This window comes from Wyeomyia smithii, chromosome 3 (assembly GCF_029784165.1).
Source record: "Wyeomyia smithii strain HCP4-BCI-WySm-NY-G18 chromosome 3, ASM2978416v1, whole genome shotgun sequence".
Classification (NCBI taxonomy): domain Eukaryota; kingdom Metazoa; phylum Arthropoda; class Insecta; order Diptera; family Culicidae; genus Wyeomyia; species Wyeomyia smithii.
The window spans coordinates 270,913,680-270,931,691 of record NC_073696.1 but is presented as its reverse complement, the minus strand read 5'-3'; the positions used below and the strand labels follow the sequence as shown (position 1 = coordinate 270,931,691).

At 42.0% G+C, this 18,012-nt stretch overlaps 2 protein-coding genes across 2 annotated transcripts; both read left to right on the top strand.

The window, feature by feature from the left end:
* Positions 1-14,909: 14,909 nt before the first annotated feature.
* LOC129732710 (astacin-like metalloprotease toxin 2) lies at positions 14,910-15,938 on the top strand. The gene is made up of 4 exons (XM_055693836.1): positions 14,910-15,087; positions 15,152-15,277; positions 15,338-15,498; positions 15,563-15,938. Exons 1-4 carry the CDS (start codon positions 15,030-15,032, stop codon positions 15,935-15,937), a joined length of 720 nt encoding a protein of 239 aa, XP_055549811.1. The 5' UTR covers positions 14,910-15,029; the 3' UTR covers position 15,938.
* Positions 15,939-16,043: 105 nt separating this feature from the next.
* On the top strand, positions 16,044-17,247 carry LOC129731792 (hatching enzyme 1.2-like). Its single transcript, XM_055692100.1, has 3 exons — positions 16,044-16,179; positions 16,240-16,419; positions 16,488-17,247. The coding sequence occupies exons 1-3, from the start codon at positions 16,059-16,061 to the stop codon at positions 17,225-17,227; spliced, it is 1,041 nt and encodes a 346-aa protein (XP_055548075.1). The 5' UTR covers positions 16,044-16,058; the 3' UTR covers positions 17,228-17,247.
* Positions 17,248-18,012: the final 765 nt, after the last annotated feature.

Genomic DNA, 18,012 nt, shown 5'->3' with positions numbered 1-18,012 from the left:
CGGAGAAAATCCTAACTAGCCCACCCTAAAAACATTTTGCAACCCTTTTTTTTCTCCGGCCCCTCCGCTGACGCTGTTCGATCGGATTTTATTGCTCTGAAATAAACCTCCCCAAGTTCAGACCGATACCCATTAAACAAACCTGAAGCTGACAGGCGGGTAAATAAATCACTGCTCAAAATCCACTACATTGTACATATAAACTTCAATAAAGTGCAATTATTTGGCTCTCACGTTTCTTGCGACGAAGGGATCCTGGAGCCTGCCAGCCGAAGTGATAGTTGTCTGGCTCGATGGCCGGTTTTTCGAAATCCTGTCGTCGACGACGACGACATCGTCGTGTGGTGGCACAACCCATAAAACCCGGTAATCCCTGGAACCTATAAATGAGAAAGTGCTTGTCGTGTCTGGCCTGCAGTGCATCTCGGTCCAACCGTTTTTTTTTTCCTATTATTTTCTACTCTTCCTAGAGTCGAAAATACAAAAAGGGATACACCATTTTCACCATGTTACCCGGCATTCGGTCTGATGGGGGCCATAAAATTTAATCTGCCGATGATCGTCGGTCCGCATGTGTGTGTTTCGGAAATGCACTTTTATGACCAACTTCCGGACTGTTCGTGGTCCTTTACGAAGTAAGTCTCTTTGAGAGGATTACAAAAATTGAACTAAATCATGCAAAGCTCCGAAAACATTCGACCTGAACGGAGCAGGGAGAAAAGGGGCTCTGAGTGCTTTGCCGAAGGTGGGGCAATCGCTTACGGTTAAGCTTGTTAGTGCGTTCGGTCGGAAATCTTGTCGCTTTTATGGGACGGAGGAAATCAACCGGAAAGCTGCTTCTCCAAACTCTTGAGCGGAATAATCTCCGCCCTGCGCTGCCCTGGGGAGCTGGTTAAACGTTGACGGCGACAAAATGAGTGCAGCCAAGCGGGAGTGGCACAGATAACGGCAATTGACGAAGAAAGCAACCGTCAGCAGCAGCAGCAGCCAACTCGAGGCGATAAGTTTATGTCAAGAGCCATATTCCATATTTATCCCCCTTCAATGGCACTGATTCCGATTAAACTATCTCTCTGCATTTTATGGTTCACGTATTAATACCTTCTGGGTTGAAGTTTCGCTGTCGAATTTTCTGAAGAAGGTTTATTTTAAGGCCAGAATAGACCACGGGATGCAGAAACGACCTTTAATAGCAACAGTGTCAAAAGATTCTCGATAGAATCTGGACTTGCGGCAAGTGGCATGACTTTAAAGCTTTCACCCGACATCAAACGCGAAGTAAACTTTGGCGAGACACGCACGCGACGTCGAAGGCATTCATTTTATTCGTTCTGCAGGAAATCAACCGTTACACAATCGGTAGCTCCATAAATTTTAAAATTCCATTGTTTCTCTCTTTCCACGGGGCCAGTCAACTCAGCAAAATTTACTCCATGGACCGTTTCATCCCCTTCCATTCGGCTAGTAATTCTCGGAAGACCCAACCAAAAAATAAAGTCTCCCCTTTCTCTGTGCACTATGCTCCGTCGTTCTCGTTTAACTTTTCTTTTATATTTTTAACGGCAGCTTTTCTGTCAGCGAGCTCATTGTTTTAAAAGCCAGAAAACTTTAAAACAACAACAAACCTTCCCGCCGCGGCCCATCCGTTCAATTTTCCATGCCCTATTGCGTTGTTCCGTTCTTCTTTCTATTCCGTCGCGGCTTTGCTTTCGCTCCAACCGTCCGGAAAATTCGTCTGGACGCACGTTCAGCTGTTTCGGACTGAAATTGATATATTTTTTTTTGTTTCGTTTTCCACTACCTTCGGGGTCCATTCCTCTTTTCCAGTGCATTTCAGCCACAAGATGGGCTTCTTGAGATCGTTTGTGTTCTAGTCAGCTCTCTTCTTCCGGCGGAAAATGATTGGGGTAAAGAAAAATATCCCTCTGATACCAACCGCATCAATTATAATCCGCTGCACATTTTTTTCTCCTCCGGTGAAATCCTTTGAAATATATCTGTGAGTGAAATGAATAGGATGCAAAGTTTTCCGCTGATCATTGTGCTTATAAAACATTGTTCTCATTTCCTCTGTGATTCCTGTGTTTTTTTTCGTGTGCTCTGCTTCTCCTAGGTTGCGTTGGACACTCGCCTGTAAGAGAAGGGGCTGTACGACAAAAGGCCAGCATTTTGCATTTTCTGGATGGGCGAAAAAGTTTTCCTGTGTGAGAGAGGACAATCACTGCTGAGCCGAGGGAGAGCAGGAACTGATGTCTTCGCAGACAAAAGATGCAGGCAACTTTGTCGCCCGAACTTTAAAAAAATCTTAGAGGGAAAAAGTTTGATTTCGAGCCACCCAGTAGTGTGAGTTAGGATTTTTTATGAAATACATATTATCAGAACCAAAAGACATTTTGAGTGTTGTTTACATTTCGAATTTCGAGTTTCAATTTAGGACTAACAAAAAATAATTTTTACCTTTAATTTTTTGGAAACAAATATTCACCTCCTTGAGCTATAAATGTTATTTTTTCGCCATTTCGCAATATTTTTTACAGACAGACAGACAGACAGACAGACAGACAGACAGACAGACAGACAGACAGACAGACAGACAGACAGACAGACAGACAGACAGACAGACAGACAGACAGACAGACAGACAGACAGACAGACAGACAGACAGACAGACAGACAGACAGACAGACAGACAGACAGACAGACAGACAGACAGACAGACAGACAGACAGACAGACAGACAGACAGACAGACAGACAGACAGACAGACAGACAGACAGACAGACAGACAGACAGACAGACAGACAGACAGACAGACAGACAGACAGACAGACAGACAGACAGACAGACAGACAGACAGACAGACAGACAGACAGACAGACAGACAGACAGACAGACAGACAGACAGACAGACAGACAGACAGACAGACAGACAGACAGACAGACAGACAGACAGACAGACAGACAGACAGACAGACAGACAGACAGACAGACAGACAGACAGACAGACAGACAGACAGACAGACAGACAGACAGACAGACAGACAGACAGACAGACAGACAGACAGACAGACAGACAGACAGACAGACAGACAGACAGACAGACAGACAGACAGACAGACAGACAGACAGACAGACAGACAGACAGACAGACAGACAGACAGACAGACAGACAGACAGACAGACAGACAGACAGACAGACAGACAGACAGACAGACAGACAGACAGACAGACAGACAGACAGACAGACAGACAGACAGACAGACAGACAGACCCTGGCTGTTTTGATGTCTCGGAAGTAAAACTTTTCTGTGAAGTTCGGACTCGATTACCTGGAATATTTTTTTTTGTTTGTTTCTAATTTTTGTTTTGAAATTTTACCTTTTCTATGCCTTTTGAAATATTTGTTGCCATTCTTGTTCTTTATGGCATGTAGGGATACGTCCAAATTAAGTGAATTCTTTCGATATCAAATTATTTATTTTCTTTCTCAAGACATAACCTCTTTTTCCTAAAAGAATAATTTCTGACTACGCTCCTGCATCATACAAGTAAAGTAACAAGAAAAATTTTGTTTTAGCTTCATTGATAGCAAATTGGATATTTTTTGTAGACTGCTTCAAATGTTAGCAATCTGAGTGGAAGCGATAGTCATCTACCTGAAATCCACGAAATACATCGTGCTTACGCTACGTTGATGTCTTGAAAGAAAACACGCTTGGTAATGCAACATTAGGCTGGCCAAAATATGCATGATGTCTGGAAACCTGGAAACTCACCATTCCAATGAAAGCTTAGGTTGTCAGAAACAATCTTACCTATGAGGGCAACGTTGGGAAATGCTGTTTAAAGAATACACAAGTTCGATTTTTGAAAACAAGACAGATTATTTGAGGATTTTTATGAAAAAAAATTCTAGCATTTCGAATTTAAATAAAATGTTATGCCATAAAATCGTCAACGGATTCTTTAAGGTTTAAATCATTAGTTAGATTTTTTAGAGCTGTTCAAGATCCCTAGCATGAGCTATATTTTTTTCTAATTTATCGAAATGGTTGACTTTATTTAACTCTGAATGGCGAAAAGAATCATTTTAAGTGGGTGCTGTGCATTAAGCCATATAGGGTTGAATACCGTTAAAAGATGGGATATTTTTAGGAAATAACTTTCATATAAATTTCTTCCAATAACTTTGCCTATGGAAAACGTAATTTTATTTTATATGATTTTTTTTTCACGTGGCGGATAATTTTATCAAAACGACGTGATCTTTTTTTACACGAATTGTTCAAAATTACGCAACTTGTTCATGGCATTCTTTTTTTGCGAGGACTTATCAATCGCGTAAAACAATTCCAGTGTAGTGCTATCTTTAACCCCACAGAGTTGTTCGTGATTTACTGCGATGAAAATATAACGCTCTTACTGTATTTATCAAAGATTACATTGTTTTCCTGCAACCGCGAAAAGTGCAACAGCTAGAGATGCATTACAGAATGCATTCGTGGCATTATAGCGAGAATGTTATTCAAATTGTTTTCTTCATTTCTTTTCTTTCTTTTCAACTTTACCTTTTCTTCTGAGACGTTCAGCGCCCGGCCAAAGTTTGTGACTACGTAATGGGAACGGAAGCAGGATTTGGATTTGATAAAAAGATTGTTGGAAAGTTTAGATAGCTTTACAGCGCACTGAAATGATGACCATTTGCTAGCGTGGCAGATTCCGGGTTTTTGCTCTTTTTGGTGACTAGGACGAGGTTGAAGTTTTGATCTGGCCATAAGCCGACGGAAAATTGCGGTCTTTTATTTTTGCTGCCATGATCTAATGTTCCGTAACGCGACTCTAGCAAGTAGATAATTTTTCAACGGATCTCAGACTAATTCAGAACCCGCCTGAATCGTGAACAGAAATTTTTGTTTTAAGTTCCAGTGATTGATGGTAGTTGCTGAACACGTGAACAGTTCTATAGCGGTAGTAAAATCCTAGAATCCTTCCGTGGTAATTACTAAACAGGCAAATATACGACAATGATTGATTGAAAGTAGGTTCTTTTGTTGTGCCCTTGCTAAGCCTATCAATCTCTGCTCATTAGTGTATATAGCAATTAGTGGAGAAATTGTCAATTTCGGTTCTCCGATAAGCCATTACGGGGGCGCTCAATTAACGCACCGATAAGAACGCAACCCCACGAGGGTCGGTTTGTGGAATGACAAGGCAGAATATTCTTGCCCTTCCCTATGCTTTATCATCGGTTCGAATTAGTTTCACCGCTGCCAGCAGCAACCAACGTCGTGGTTTGCAGCCGAAAGCCAACATCGTCGTTTAGCGTTGTGACTGATAACACGATGACGATGCGGTGGTGGCATGAAATGGTAACGTTTCGGAAATAATGGGATTAGATCATCATAAAATGCGCATGATGGAACAAAACTAAACGCTGCTGACTATGAGAACACAAAGTATTCATCTGTAGCAATCAGGTTTCATAAGCAGAAAAAAAAGTAGGAGGTTGTATCCAAGACACGACCGCATAAATGACGTAGAACTACGTACACTATTAACAAATGCATTGAGTGTTTCATTACCCTAGTAACACAACTGGTTTTATCAAAGTTTCATTGCGCTTTTTTGGCTGTATTGAGCGCTATGAAACTTTGATAAAACCAATATTTTTACTTGGGTAATGAGTTATAATGTCTACTAATGAAGGGTAGTGAATTTCGTGAACCGGATTCAGCAGTTAGCAGAACGTGCCGGGTTAAAAACCATACACAGCACACACACAAATCATACTATGATATGGACACACACACATCGTACCATATCATACAGACACACACACACATCATATCATATCATACACACACATCATACCATACACACATCATACCATATCATACACACATACACACATCACACCACATCATACACACATCATACCATATCATACACACACAGCAAGCAAGCGATCAATCAGAGGACGTTATTTCTATTTCAACAAGGCTTGACAATTTTCAATAGTGCAATAGTTCGTAGATTCAAACAACATTCTGCATTTGGGCAGATGGGTGTGTAATTTTCCAATCGATTGCTGCAAAAATGAAGAAAATTGGTTGAAAACCAACCGACCTATAAGCATTTGAAAAGGGACAAATTTCGTCCCAGTTTTTCAGTTTGCATCCCTGTGTGGTATGCTAAAGTAAAACGTAGTTCTACGTCAAAAATCCAGACTTCGACTGAGCTCGAAGAAATAATTCGATAAGATATACAGCCATGCCTGCATTTTGCTTTAATCCCCTCTTTATATCGTTGCAGTGCAGTCAAGAGTGAACAAGATATCCACCTATCAACCGGATGCTGGCAGGATTTTTTCATCACCGTTATTCTAGGGAGTTTTTTTTCCTTTCTCTCCTCTATCTCTGCTGTTCATCCGATGATACTGATAAAAACTTGAATCTTCTATCCACAGTAAGAGCACTCCAATTAGCGACCATGCTTCAATTTCACTTTATCAGAATAATTCAGTAATTTCTCTTCAATGACTTTGGAAACTTTTCCTCTGCGGTTCCCTGTTCCCTAGCCACAGCGTGCACAAGATGAAATGAGTTTACGCATTAATTGATTCTCTGATGCGGCAAATTCACTTTCCCTATACATATTAATATTAATTACCGCAAAGTTGAGCCCTATGTTGCGGTTTCCGTGAGCCTTTCCTCCCACACAAGTTATCTGTTTCTCGTGGTAAGGCTAACTTTCATTCCGGGGTTGGAAATTTCTGGTCAAAGGGCTTTGAGTGAGTGAGGACACGCAACGCATAGATCAAGTTTTGTCTTCTGCCGGTAGGGTACAACTTTGAAATGTGTGAGGTACAACCGTCAGAAGGAATAGAATATTCATTTCCCGAAGAGATATACACGAAAACTAAGACGCAGTGGAACGTATACTAATTAAACAGAAGTGAGCTGGGGAATGCTCCGAAAAACGGTAGCCACAATTTGTTTCCCCAAGCGGTTGATCTAATTTTAATGGAATATTTGCAAAGTTTCTACCAAAGTTTAAGCCTGGCCCCCGGTAGACGGTTCTGTTATCGGTGGTGAGGCATGAAACGGAATAGTTATTTCCCAAAGGGAACATTTTGAGAATATCGCAAAATCGCACGCATGTACCATTACTCAAAATTCGTCCATAAATTTGAATCCCCCTCGACAGGATGCCTCTCTGTTTTGAAAGAGGGCGTGTAAGTAGAAAAAGGTCACTAGAGGTATTCGCCAAGTCAAAATTCTCAGAATCGAGTGAGGACGAAGTTAGAACAATACTACAAAGATGTATGACAAACTTTCGATTGAGTTTGTTCGAGTGTTTTTGACAGCTCTGATTAAAATTGTTTGCTGTTCATATATGATTTTTTTCCTGAGCTACAGAACAAATCTTTTCTCAAACCTAATAAAGTTGACTGGACATTCTCGGTCACGTGCAACATTAAATGAAAGCTCAATGCGACATTGTTCGCTTCCGAAACGGACCCATGTTCGGAGGACATCAGATTGCTGTCGACAGCTGCAGTGTAACGGAATATTTCGATTTTGTTGCCTTTTCCAGTCATTTGCACTTTGGAAACAACTCCCACTCCTATCAAAGTTAACTCTCGCGTACACAACCGAAATGATTCATCTGAAACTATTTGGTAACTGCCAAAAACGGACGGTGCAAAGTTTTTCCCAATTTGAAAGTAATCTGACCTTGGGGCAAAAACGTTTTGAACCAAACGCGCAAATGTTTAGTGATGTTTTGTAGAAAAAAAATCTCTACTCATATGTAAAAGTATTGTGCAATTCAAATCTAAACCCAATTCAAACCTGTCCACAGCAACCAAAGTTCATGGAGAATCGCTTTTTTTCATCATTTTTGAACCATTTTTTTCCCGGCTTTGGAGTATTACACCTCGATGAAAAATCCGATAGAAGTGGAATAAAATAGACTCCATTGTGGTCCATAGCTTCCTACCCAGCAACTCCTATCCCTACCCCTCCGTGGCACCAACCGGGATATCTACGAGTAACCAAGCGGTGATCAGGGTCTAGGCGGATCTTTTTTTTTACTTTATTAAGGTGGCTTTCAGCCACAGGCTGGTTCGCCACCATTCGGGGCGGATCATAACAGCGTCTAATCCGGAGCGAGCGGCTGAATTAAGAAACGTGCTGTCACGAACGCTATACCCAAGATGGCAGCCCCATCACGAGAGTCGGTAGCGTGACCTTAGTAAGGCAACCTCCCAAAACAATTACACATACACAAGAACGTTCAAGAGAATATAACTCGGAACATTCGGCATGGACCTAGGCAACCCAAAACGGACCACGAGTGGAAACTCGGTGCCTGGAACTGAAAGTCGCACAGTTCGGCATCAAAGCTCTGCAGGAGATCTGTCGCAAAGGTGAGAAAGTGTGTAAAGACCGTGAAGGCAAGGCCCAGCTCTACCAGAGCGATAACTTTGATAGGATAACTTTGATAGGAGTGGGAGTTGTTGGAAGGCAAGGCCCAGCTCTACCAGAGCGGTGGAGCAACCAACGAGCTGGGAACGGGTTTTTGAGTTATGGGTAGAACGCAGGATCGCGTGTTCAACTGGAAGGCGATCAACGAGAACATGTATCTGTCGAGGATTAAGGGTCGTTTCTTCAACTACAGCATCATAAAGGTGCACTGCCCGCACGAAGGTAGACCTGACGACGATAAGGAATCGTTCATATATACAACGGCTGCTCGTCACGGGACATGGGGGGGTAGGAAAGCGATGTATAGACCGGTGATAGGGCCTCACAGCCTACACACAGACACGAACGACAACAACCAACGATGCATCAACTTCGCAGCTTCTCGAGGCCAAGTGATAAGAGGCACCTTTTTTCCACGCAAAGATATCCACAAAGCCCCCTGGAGATCATTTGACCACCGAAAAACTAATCAAATTAACCCCGTTCTCATTGATGGCCGATTTTTCTTACACACTACAAACATATGCTCCCTCCGGGGTACAGATATCGACTCAGACCACCACCTAGTAACAGTACATGTGTGTTCAAAACTATACGCTCAAAACAAACGGTATTTGACACACGTCAGAACCGTCCTCCTCGACCAAACATCCGGCAGTTGACCAACCCGTAGGCTGCCGAGAACTACGCGCGCCTGCTCGATGAGGCACTACCTTCCACGGAAGAATTAGGGTAGATCTGCTTAATATAGACCACTTCCTTAAGTGGACCACCTGAACTTCTTACACCAAATGACACATTATAAATTCACTTATTTTGATTTATGCTTTGACAACTTCAATAATGTTCTTCATTAGAAATGTCGCAACAGACGTTTACTATAATATACTTCATTAAAGCTGCAAAAAATGTCTTTTAAAAACAGCTACCTGGTTTGCCATGGTTCGTTAACGTTTTCATAGGAAATGGCTTTACCAAAAACTGTACTGACAGATTTTCGATGAACGGGTAGGATAATAGTGTCTTTAAAGATAAGCAATAAATTTTACTAGAAAAACACTTGAAATATTGAGAAAATAGTGGCCCAATTAATGGTGGAAAAATACTGTTTTCCTTATTCCGGCATGCTTCATTTCGAACAAGAGCTATCATCGAAATAACGCCGCGAATCATAGTTACCATAGTTACCATAAATTTGTTATGATCGTGTTATTGTATAAAATTGCTGCTAAAATGCTAAAAACGCCGGAAAATGGTAAAAAATATACTGAGGCAGCTGTTACTGAGTGTCTTTAAGCAATAAAAAGTGATGTTTCGACTAGAGAAGCTTGCAGGGGCTCCAATGTTCCACGATCCACCGTAATGTTCCGTGCAAGCAGCAAGTGGTCAGAAAAAACCACGAAAAGGTAAACAAACTGCAATGACTGCCGCGGTAGAGGATTCAATTGTTGGCTGAATAACTCGAATGGCACGTAAAGGATTCCCTATTACGAAAGAACGGGTGCAGTCTACAGTTGATCCAGATCCAGAACTCTCAGTGCGTAAGCCAGAGTTATTTCATCAGCGGCAACTACGGTTAAAGAGATGCATTATTAAGACCTGGCCCAAATTAGGAAATTGTTGTGGTCCAAATAAGGAAGCGGTGGCCGATTGAAGGAAACTGAAACGATGATTTATTTCTTTTATTATAAAAAAATAGAGGTATTATCTAGTTGATTTCATGCAGAAAAGATGATAAACATGTTACTTCACGTTTATACTAGTGAAATACTTAATTCAGTTTAGATATTTACACTTTTTCTTGCAAAATTTGCCGCTACACTACTAAGTGGTCCATTAAAGGCAGTTATGCCCTATGCGCTTCGACTCTCGACGATGGATGGGGGAAGTTACGCTCGGCCATTGGAGAGGCCGCAACCGCGGCACTAAGTGTGGTAACGTCGAGCCGACAAAATGACTGGTTTGACGGAGAATGCCACCAGGAGGACAGAGATCGTGAAGAGCTGGAGCAACTGTTTTGTGAAGGTGAACCAATCCCGTAAAGGCTACACACCGAGTCCAGATATGTGTAGGGACATGGAGGGAAACCTGAACACAAGCGAGCGCAAGGTGGTTGATAGTGCGCAGCACCTCAATAGCGAAGCAACGGAAGGAGATGGAAGGGAAGTTATCCTTGGAGTACCTACTAAGACAGTAGTGTCCTAGTTCCCGATATCCTGAAGATCAAACGGGAAATTGGGTCACTCGAGAACAACAGAGCCGCCGGCAAGGACAGGCTACCGGCCGAGCTCAATAAAAATGGAAAAGAGGCACTTGCGACGGCACTCCACTGGGTAATCTCTAGGATTTGGCAGGTAGAGAGCCTACCGGAGTATGCCCCATCTATAAAAAGGGGGATCGGCTACAATGCAGCAACTACCGCGGCATAACGCTGATCAACGCTGCCTGCAAAGTTCTCTCCCAGATTCTACTCCGCCGTCTATCTTCTTTGGCGAAAAAATTCGCAGGGTAGTACCAAGCGAGGTTCAAGATCCCTCAGAAATGCCGGGAGTACAACGTGCCCACCGACCTTGTTTTCGTGGACTACAAGGCAGCGTCAGATACAGTTAGACGAGACCAGCTATGGCAAATAATGCGCGACAACGGTTTTTAGGATGAACTGACACGAGGCTCGAAAGAAACTATAATTCGCCTCCCACGAACGGTGATCATGGACGGCGACGAACTCGAAGTGGTAGAGGAGCTCGTATACAAGTAAGGAGGTCAAACGACGTATTCGAGCTGGAAATCGAGCCTACTTTGCCCTTCGCAGGACGTTTCGATTCAGGAGCATACGCCGCCGCACGAAACTGCGGATGTACAAACCCTAGTTAGACCCGTAGTTCTCTATGGACCCGACATCGTGACGCTTCTCAAAGAGGACGTGCTGGCCGTATTTGAACGGAAAGTGTTGCGGGTAATACCTGGTGTAGTACAAACCGAAAAAAGAGAGTGGCGTAGGCGTATGAACCACGAGTTGCAGGCACTACTTGGAGAGATTCCCATTGTGCACCTGACGAAAGTCGGGAGGCCGGGCATGTCGCGAGGAGACGGGACGACAGTGCCGTAAAATTGGTTCTCTACAAGGACCCCACCAGCACCAGAAATAAAGGGTCCCAACGTGCTAGATGACTTGAGCAGGTTGAAGTTTAACCAGATTTAAATATTGTTATAAACATCTAATGTTGGGCTTTGAAGTTTATTTTCTTATTGGAGACATGCACCGAGTTAAGTTTATTATTTCGCTACTAAACAGCTTGCATTAATCCACTTTGCATTATCGCATGATCCCTCAATATCTAGAAATGCCACTCAGGAAATTTTCTTGATCTGGATGCATACTTGGTTTCGCTATTCTGCTCTTTAAATGCTCATTAGGCTATATTTTGTCAAAGAGGCAAAATTCGAACAAGTCATATATGAAGCAGTTGTAGAGACACTCTATTTTTACAATTCGTCTGAACATTGTAATGAATTTGCTATAGTTCCATAGCCAGAGTTGTTTTATTTTCGTAGGTACCAAAAGAACAGCTCTTCTGGTTTTGCCAGCTTGGCCTGACATTTACGCTGTACCTATAGCAATTTTAACAATACAATGTTTGGACAAATTGTAGAGATAGAGTATCTCTACACGTGCTCCATATATGACTCGGATTGGTTTTCACATAATTTGGTAATAATCAGTTTTGCCATAATTTTCAAAAAAATTGATGTCCTGAAGGATTTCTGGAGTGTCTTATCCCGTCTTCCGGCTTATGGTATGTAAATAACTCTACCTTGCCTCCAACTGGAAGGAATGTAATTTCGTATTAGTCTTACCTTACACATAATCGCCACAATTGGGATAAAGAGTTGCTTGCTCTTCAGGGGTATAACTGACTGTATTTCATCCATTCCCGAAGACTAAAAACCGCGTAAATTCCGGAATCCGCATAAAAAAAAAACGCGTATATTCCGGAATCTGCGTAAAAAAACCGCGTAAAAAACACGTAAAAAGCGACCTTGGTGCATATGTTTGTGAATTAAGTTTGTGAGTTAAGAATCAGGGATGTTACGGATGTGATTTTTCAGACATCTGCAGATGCGGATGCGGATTTGTGATTACGGATGCAGATGTGATTACGGATCACCGTCACTTTGTTTTTTTGATTTTATGCAACGTACGAATAAGTAACAACGAAAAGGAAGATATCAAAAGATAGGTCTTCGAATAATGAACAAATTGGCATGAAAAACTCATATTCGAGCAAGTGGCACTTACGTCACTTTGTCATCTCACGGCAGTATAGTCTCGGTATCTTGTAAGTTTTCATCTGCACAGTAGTCGAGAAGGTTTCGCCGATGATCTGATAATGAGGTATATCAGACAAATATGTGTTGATAGAGTCAGTAATTGGGGGGACATTAACCAGAATGACTGGTTTGGAAATAGGCTGCGCATCAACAAAGATCAGCTTACCGGTCCTTGCTGGTGAGTATAATTTTGGACGAATATCCGCGAGAAATCTACGAATATATAAAATGTGGAATGTTCTCGAAGATACGTTCGCCATATGAATAATTCAAAAGCAAAACGATCATATATAGTTGAAGGTCGGGACACCGTTACAGGCCTACCATCTAAAGTTGGAGGATGTGATCCGTTCCCTTCTTGGTTCACTTGGTTCAAGGCAACACATTGCAGCGATGATAAACCCACAGCATAAGCTGTTCACTATACGTGTCCCCTTGCAAATATAATGATCACTATAATGGAGTGCATCGACATGCTCTCAGTCAGATAAAATATGGTTTATGGAGCCAATCACCTTTTCGGGATTCAAAGACCTAATCTTTTTGGACTGTAAAAAGGCACTTGAAAGAACCCTCAGTCTGCGTATAAATAGCACTGGTCAGCACAGCTGTGGCCTAGAGCTCAAACTAGAAAAAAATGAAAGTTTTTAGCTATCCTATTTTCCTTATTGCACTAGACATTGAAAAATAGGACGCGTTATCAAAAGCACCTTCCATATCTAAGAAAGAGCACAGACAAATTTCTTAAGCTGAAAGTCACTTTTGGGTATTTATAACCAGCGTATGGAGCACTGTAATAGTGGATTTTCCAGATTGATAGGCAAACTAAAACATTGAAAGCGGTTTTGTTTTCGTTTAAGATGAATGAATGAAATCATTCAGCACTTCCATTGTCTTTAACAAAACCAAAGAAAACAAAATGGGTCTGAATGATTTCGGATGCGTTCTATCACGCTTTCTAATTTCAGGTATAAAGACTACGCTCCATTTTAATGGAATGTGATTCAACCTCAAACCGGTCTCAAAAATTTCAATTAGATCAGGCTCAGAGAATCTTACAGAATTTTCCACCATATATTATATGATACGGTACCATATATTATATGATACGGTACTGTTTAAGTAGACCTAACGAAAGTCTGCGTAGAACAACTTTTACCAAAATCAGACTCGTAGGATTCGTTGACGCGAAATAGGCCTCCAACACAGAAGACCGCGTGTCGGTTACCGGTTACTAGTGTTTAATGTCTACGGTTTTCCGGTCAAGTTGACTAGGGCGGGCGGTGTCTTCAAACGAACAAACGAAGTACTGAGTGCAGCTATACCCGAACCAATATAGTTAGCCGGCATTCTGGAGCACTTGAACTGCAAGGCACCGTCGGATTCCGTACCGATATATGCAAACAACCGAGACTGTATTGGGCTAGCTCAGAATGCTGAGTGATTCCAGTTCCCGAAAAGCAATATTAGAGTCAGTTATTCAGAGGGGATATTTTTAAATGTCAACGAGGTCAGACAAGCTCTGTCACAGTAATTAAAGTTTGTGGAGCCTAATTTTTTCTCATCATTCCAAATCAAATGTACAACTTTACGTTCGTACATTGTTCACTATTAAGCTTCTTTTACATTCCCGGCTTTGTAATAATATCAGACTCCAAACAATTTTTTTATGTCTTTTTGTCTTAACATCTTTCTGTTTTTAGGACTTTTGTCTGTTTTTTTTTTACTTCTGTCTGTCTTTTCGATTCTAATTATAGATCAAACTTTTAAAACTCAAAGACATAACAGAAATACTCCATAACCCTAGTTTTCGGAATGGCGCCAACCAGTTTGTGCTCACCTGAGTAAATTTACAAAAAAAACCATTCGGAACTGTATCCAGAAGGTAAATTAAACCGTCCGAACGCTAAAAAGGGATCCGTTTGTTCGTTTTTCCGTTTTGCAACTGTTTTTTTTTTTTTTATTTCTGATGCTCTAAATGTATTATGTCTAATACAGTGGCTAGGTGTAAATAGTAGATTGAGGAAACCCTAGCTGCTGTGGATGGCTGGCAATTTGATGCTAAACACGGGCCAATGCGTCGAAACAGAACAGACCGACCCTCGGACCGGACAAGTTTTGGATCTGTATTCGGTCGTGTAATTGTCACTCGGTTGATAAACGGAACTTTCTTGTCGAGAACAGAAATGAAAAGTTTTTTGCCCCGGAATGCGCCCGCTTGTTGCAGCTTTGATTGCTTTCCAGTTTTGTGCTGTGAATGAAAATGGTAATTTTGCTAAGGAAAAAGCTATACCTGGATGCCGGTAGTTGATTGTTGGATGCATTTTTAGAGTCAACCGGAGGAACAACCGGACAGTTTAAATCGAAAAAGTATGGCAATGTTATACGCAACTTTCTTCCAACTGAGTACCGATGGCCAAACGCAACTGTTTACTATCATTTTGAAGGAAGTTTTTGTAAGAAAAATTTATCGTTTTCATGGTTAGGTTTGGTAATTTTATTTTGATTATTTTTAGCGCAAGAACAGAAACGTGCTATCAAGCAGGCTATGAATATTATTTCGTCTGTTTCATGCGTGCAATTTTTAGTGAAATCTGAGAATCAGTCTGATTATGTTGAAATCACCTCGGAATCAAGCGGTTGTTGGTCCGATACTGGCCATAAATCCCATAAAACGGTATCTAAGGCTTTGGACTTCGATAGCTGTTCCAAAATGAACAGTATCCTCATTTTATTTACAGCAACTAAATTTCGGCCCCGAATGTTTCTCACTCGGAACAATCCTACACGAGCTGATGCACACACTAGGATTCCTGCATCAGCATACCCGTCCGGACCGCGATCTTTACATTGATGTGCTATACGAGAACGTGCTTCCTCGACCGGAATTTCTGTTCAACTACGAAATCATCCATCCCTGGAACAAATTTTTGTTCCCCCTACCGTACGACTTCGAAAGTATAATGCACTACACTGTCGACATGTACAGCCGCGATCCCGGCCGGCTGCCAACCATGGTGCCAAAAAGTCCCCTCACAACCACAGTCACGCTTGGCCAACGAAATAAACTAAGCGAATTCGATGTTTTATCAATAAACTTTCTTTATTGCGTGTAAACGTTCAATTTCAATACCTCTAACAATGATCACCATTGATCGCAATTCAGCCTTGAAAAAGCACCAGGCGACAGTTTATTTGCACGATAACACTCCATCCTCTTCAGTTCACTCGTTGATCATGTACGCATCGATTGCATTGACGACTTTGATCATCGCCCAAGCTGCATCCAAGTTGGCGCCGGCTGATCCCTTTGCCCACTATGGAACCTCACTGTATCGCACCATCGATCCCAGCATAGGTAACTTTGATTAGTGCGGTTGAGAAAGTGTTAGTAGTGCAACACGTGTGTCAATTTCAGATGAGTTAATAAGAAACTTAAACCGCTCAAGTGGCATTCAACCCTGGGAGCTGGGAAATTTGGTGGAAAGCGACATGCGACTGCCGCTGCCCAAGCTACGAAACGGTCTGAAGGGAAACATGTCGAATTTTTTCCGTTGGCCGAATGCTACCCTAATCTACAAATTTGACGGCCATTTTAGTAAGTTTGCGTTAACGTTGATCGTCTGTTACTGGAATATGTTTTTTTTTCTCATTGCTGGTAATCAGATAAAAGTGAGCGCTCTTTCATCCTCGGAGCGATGAAGGAATTCGAAAAGTACACTTGCGTGCGATTTAAGGAGCGTACCAATGAGAAATCGTACGCCTCCATCGACAACAGCGCTTACGGTTGTTGGGCCGACGTTGGTCGGGGAGTCGGCAAAACGTTGGTAAACCTTCAGCAGGGCTGTGCGGATGCCCTTACAACTCCAATACACGAGCTGATGCATGCACTTGGTTTCTTTCACGAGCACAACCGGCTGGATCGGGACGAGTTCATTGAAGTGATCTACGATAACATGATTCCCGATCCCTCCATCTACTATAACTTCCAGCTGCCTGAGGACGATGAGGTAACCAACTTTAGCATCCCGTACGACATCGGAAGCATCATGCACTACTCGCAGTACGCATTCTCGGTCAAACCGAGCAAACTGGAGACGATGAAAGCGAAGGTTCCCTGGGAAGGTCTCTTTGGTCAGGGAGACACTCTAACGAAGTACGATGCACTACTGATAAACATAATGTACTGCGGAGCTCCTAAACCAACGGAGGCACTACCTGTCCCACAACGGTGGATTCCGGCGGAACCTTTGCTACGTGCGGAAACGACGACCGCAAAACCGATTCGTTCAACTACCACGCGGGTGCTGAACAGAAAAACAACCCCCGCCAAGATGACGGGCAGTGAGATGGAGAAAATGAAGAAAGTCTTAATCAATAAACTGCTGGCGAAGAATCGTCAATGAAACATTTGCAAATAGTAATAAAGAGCATATCAGTGTGGGTTGTTTTCGTGAGTGCATTTTATCCTTTTTTCTCTCAAATCTTCACCATTTCCGAAACTGCCAATGGTGGATTTCGTTCAGGAAGTTAAGTGTAGGTGAGTTCCAAGGCTGCAAGTATGTCATTACAGTAATTGTGAAGACAATAACAAATCAAACGGATTTTTTCCTGTATGAGCATGTAACTGCGACCAAAGATGTTGATCTATTGTGATTTTGCCTGAGTGTCTGCTGTATGCCGCACTTCTATTGTTAACAATACCACTATTGAGAGTAAATGATATGCTTATTATTTATCCGTGCTTGTACCCTTCCTATTACACTAACTGCTCTAGTATACCAGCGTTGTCCCTTCTACCATAGATTAAAGAGACATAGATATCCAAGTTGAGCTTCGCTGCATATAATCTCAAGGCAACACTCTGAACTTGCCATCTGTAGGCCGTTGGGTGAACTAAAGCATATCCACTCGGAAAAATATCATGGTATTCCTTATCATTTCAGTAGTGAGCTTGACCAGATTCTCACACCCAGAAAAATATCATGTTACTTTCAATCAGATTTGTACGGCGGTTTTCAATCGGCTTTACAATATAATCTAGATGATTTGGTTCTCAATCGACTATTAAAATTGATACAAACAACAAATGAGTTATGCTAATGATGACTAGAGCAAGATACCTGACTTCATACATTTTGCTTGCAACACCTTTATAACGGTGCCATCTGATGACCTTAAAACTGTGATT

Bases quoted from the DNA above. Each gene is read 5' to 3' on its own strand.
- LOC129731792 (XM_055692100.1), top strand. From the start codon at position 16,059: ATGTACGCATCGATTGCATTGACGACTTTGATCATCGCCCAAGCTGCA. The intron at 16,180-16,239 runs GTAACTTTGATT...TGTCAATTTCAG, and splicing joins CACCATCGATCCCAGCATAG to ATGAGTTAATAAGAAACTTA. The intron at 16,420-16,487 runs GTAAGTTTGCGT...GCTGGTAATCAG, and splicing joins CAAATTTGACGGCCATTTTA to ATAAAAGTGAGCGCTCTTTC.
- LOC129732710 (XM_055693836.1), top strand. From the start codon at position 15,030: ATGCGCCCGCTTGTTGCAGCTTTGATTGCTTTCCAGTTTTGTGCTGTG. The intron at 15,278-15,337 runs GTAAGAAAAATT...GATTATTTTTAG, and splicing joins TCATTTTGAAGGAAGTTTTT to CGCAAGAACAGAAACGTGCT. The intron at 15,499-15,562 runs GTATCTAAGGCT...TTTTATTTACAG, and splicing joins GCCATAAATCCCATAAAACG to CAACTAAATTTCGGCCCCGA.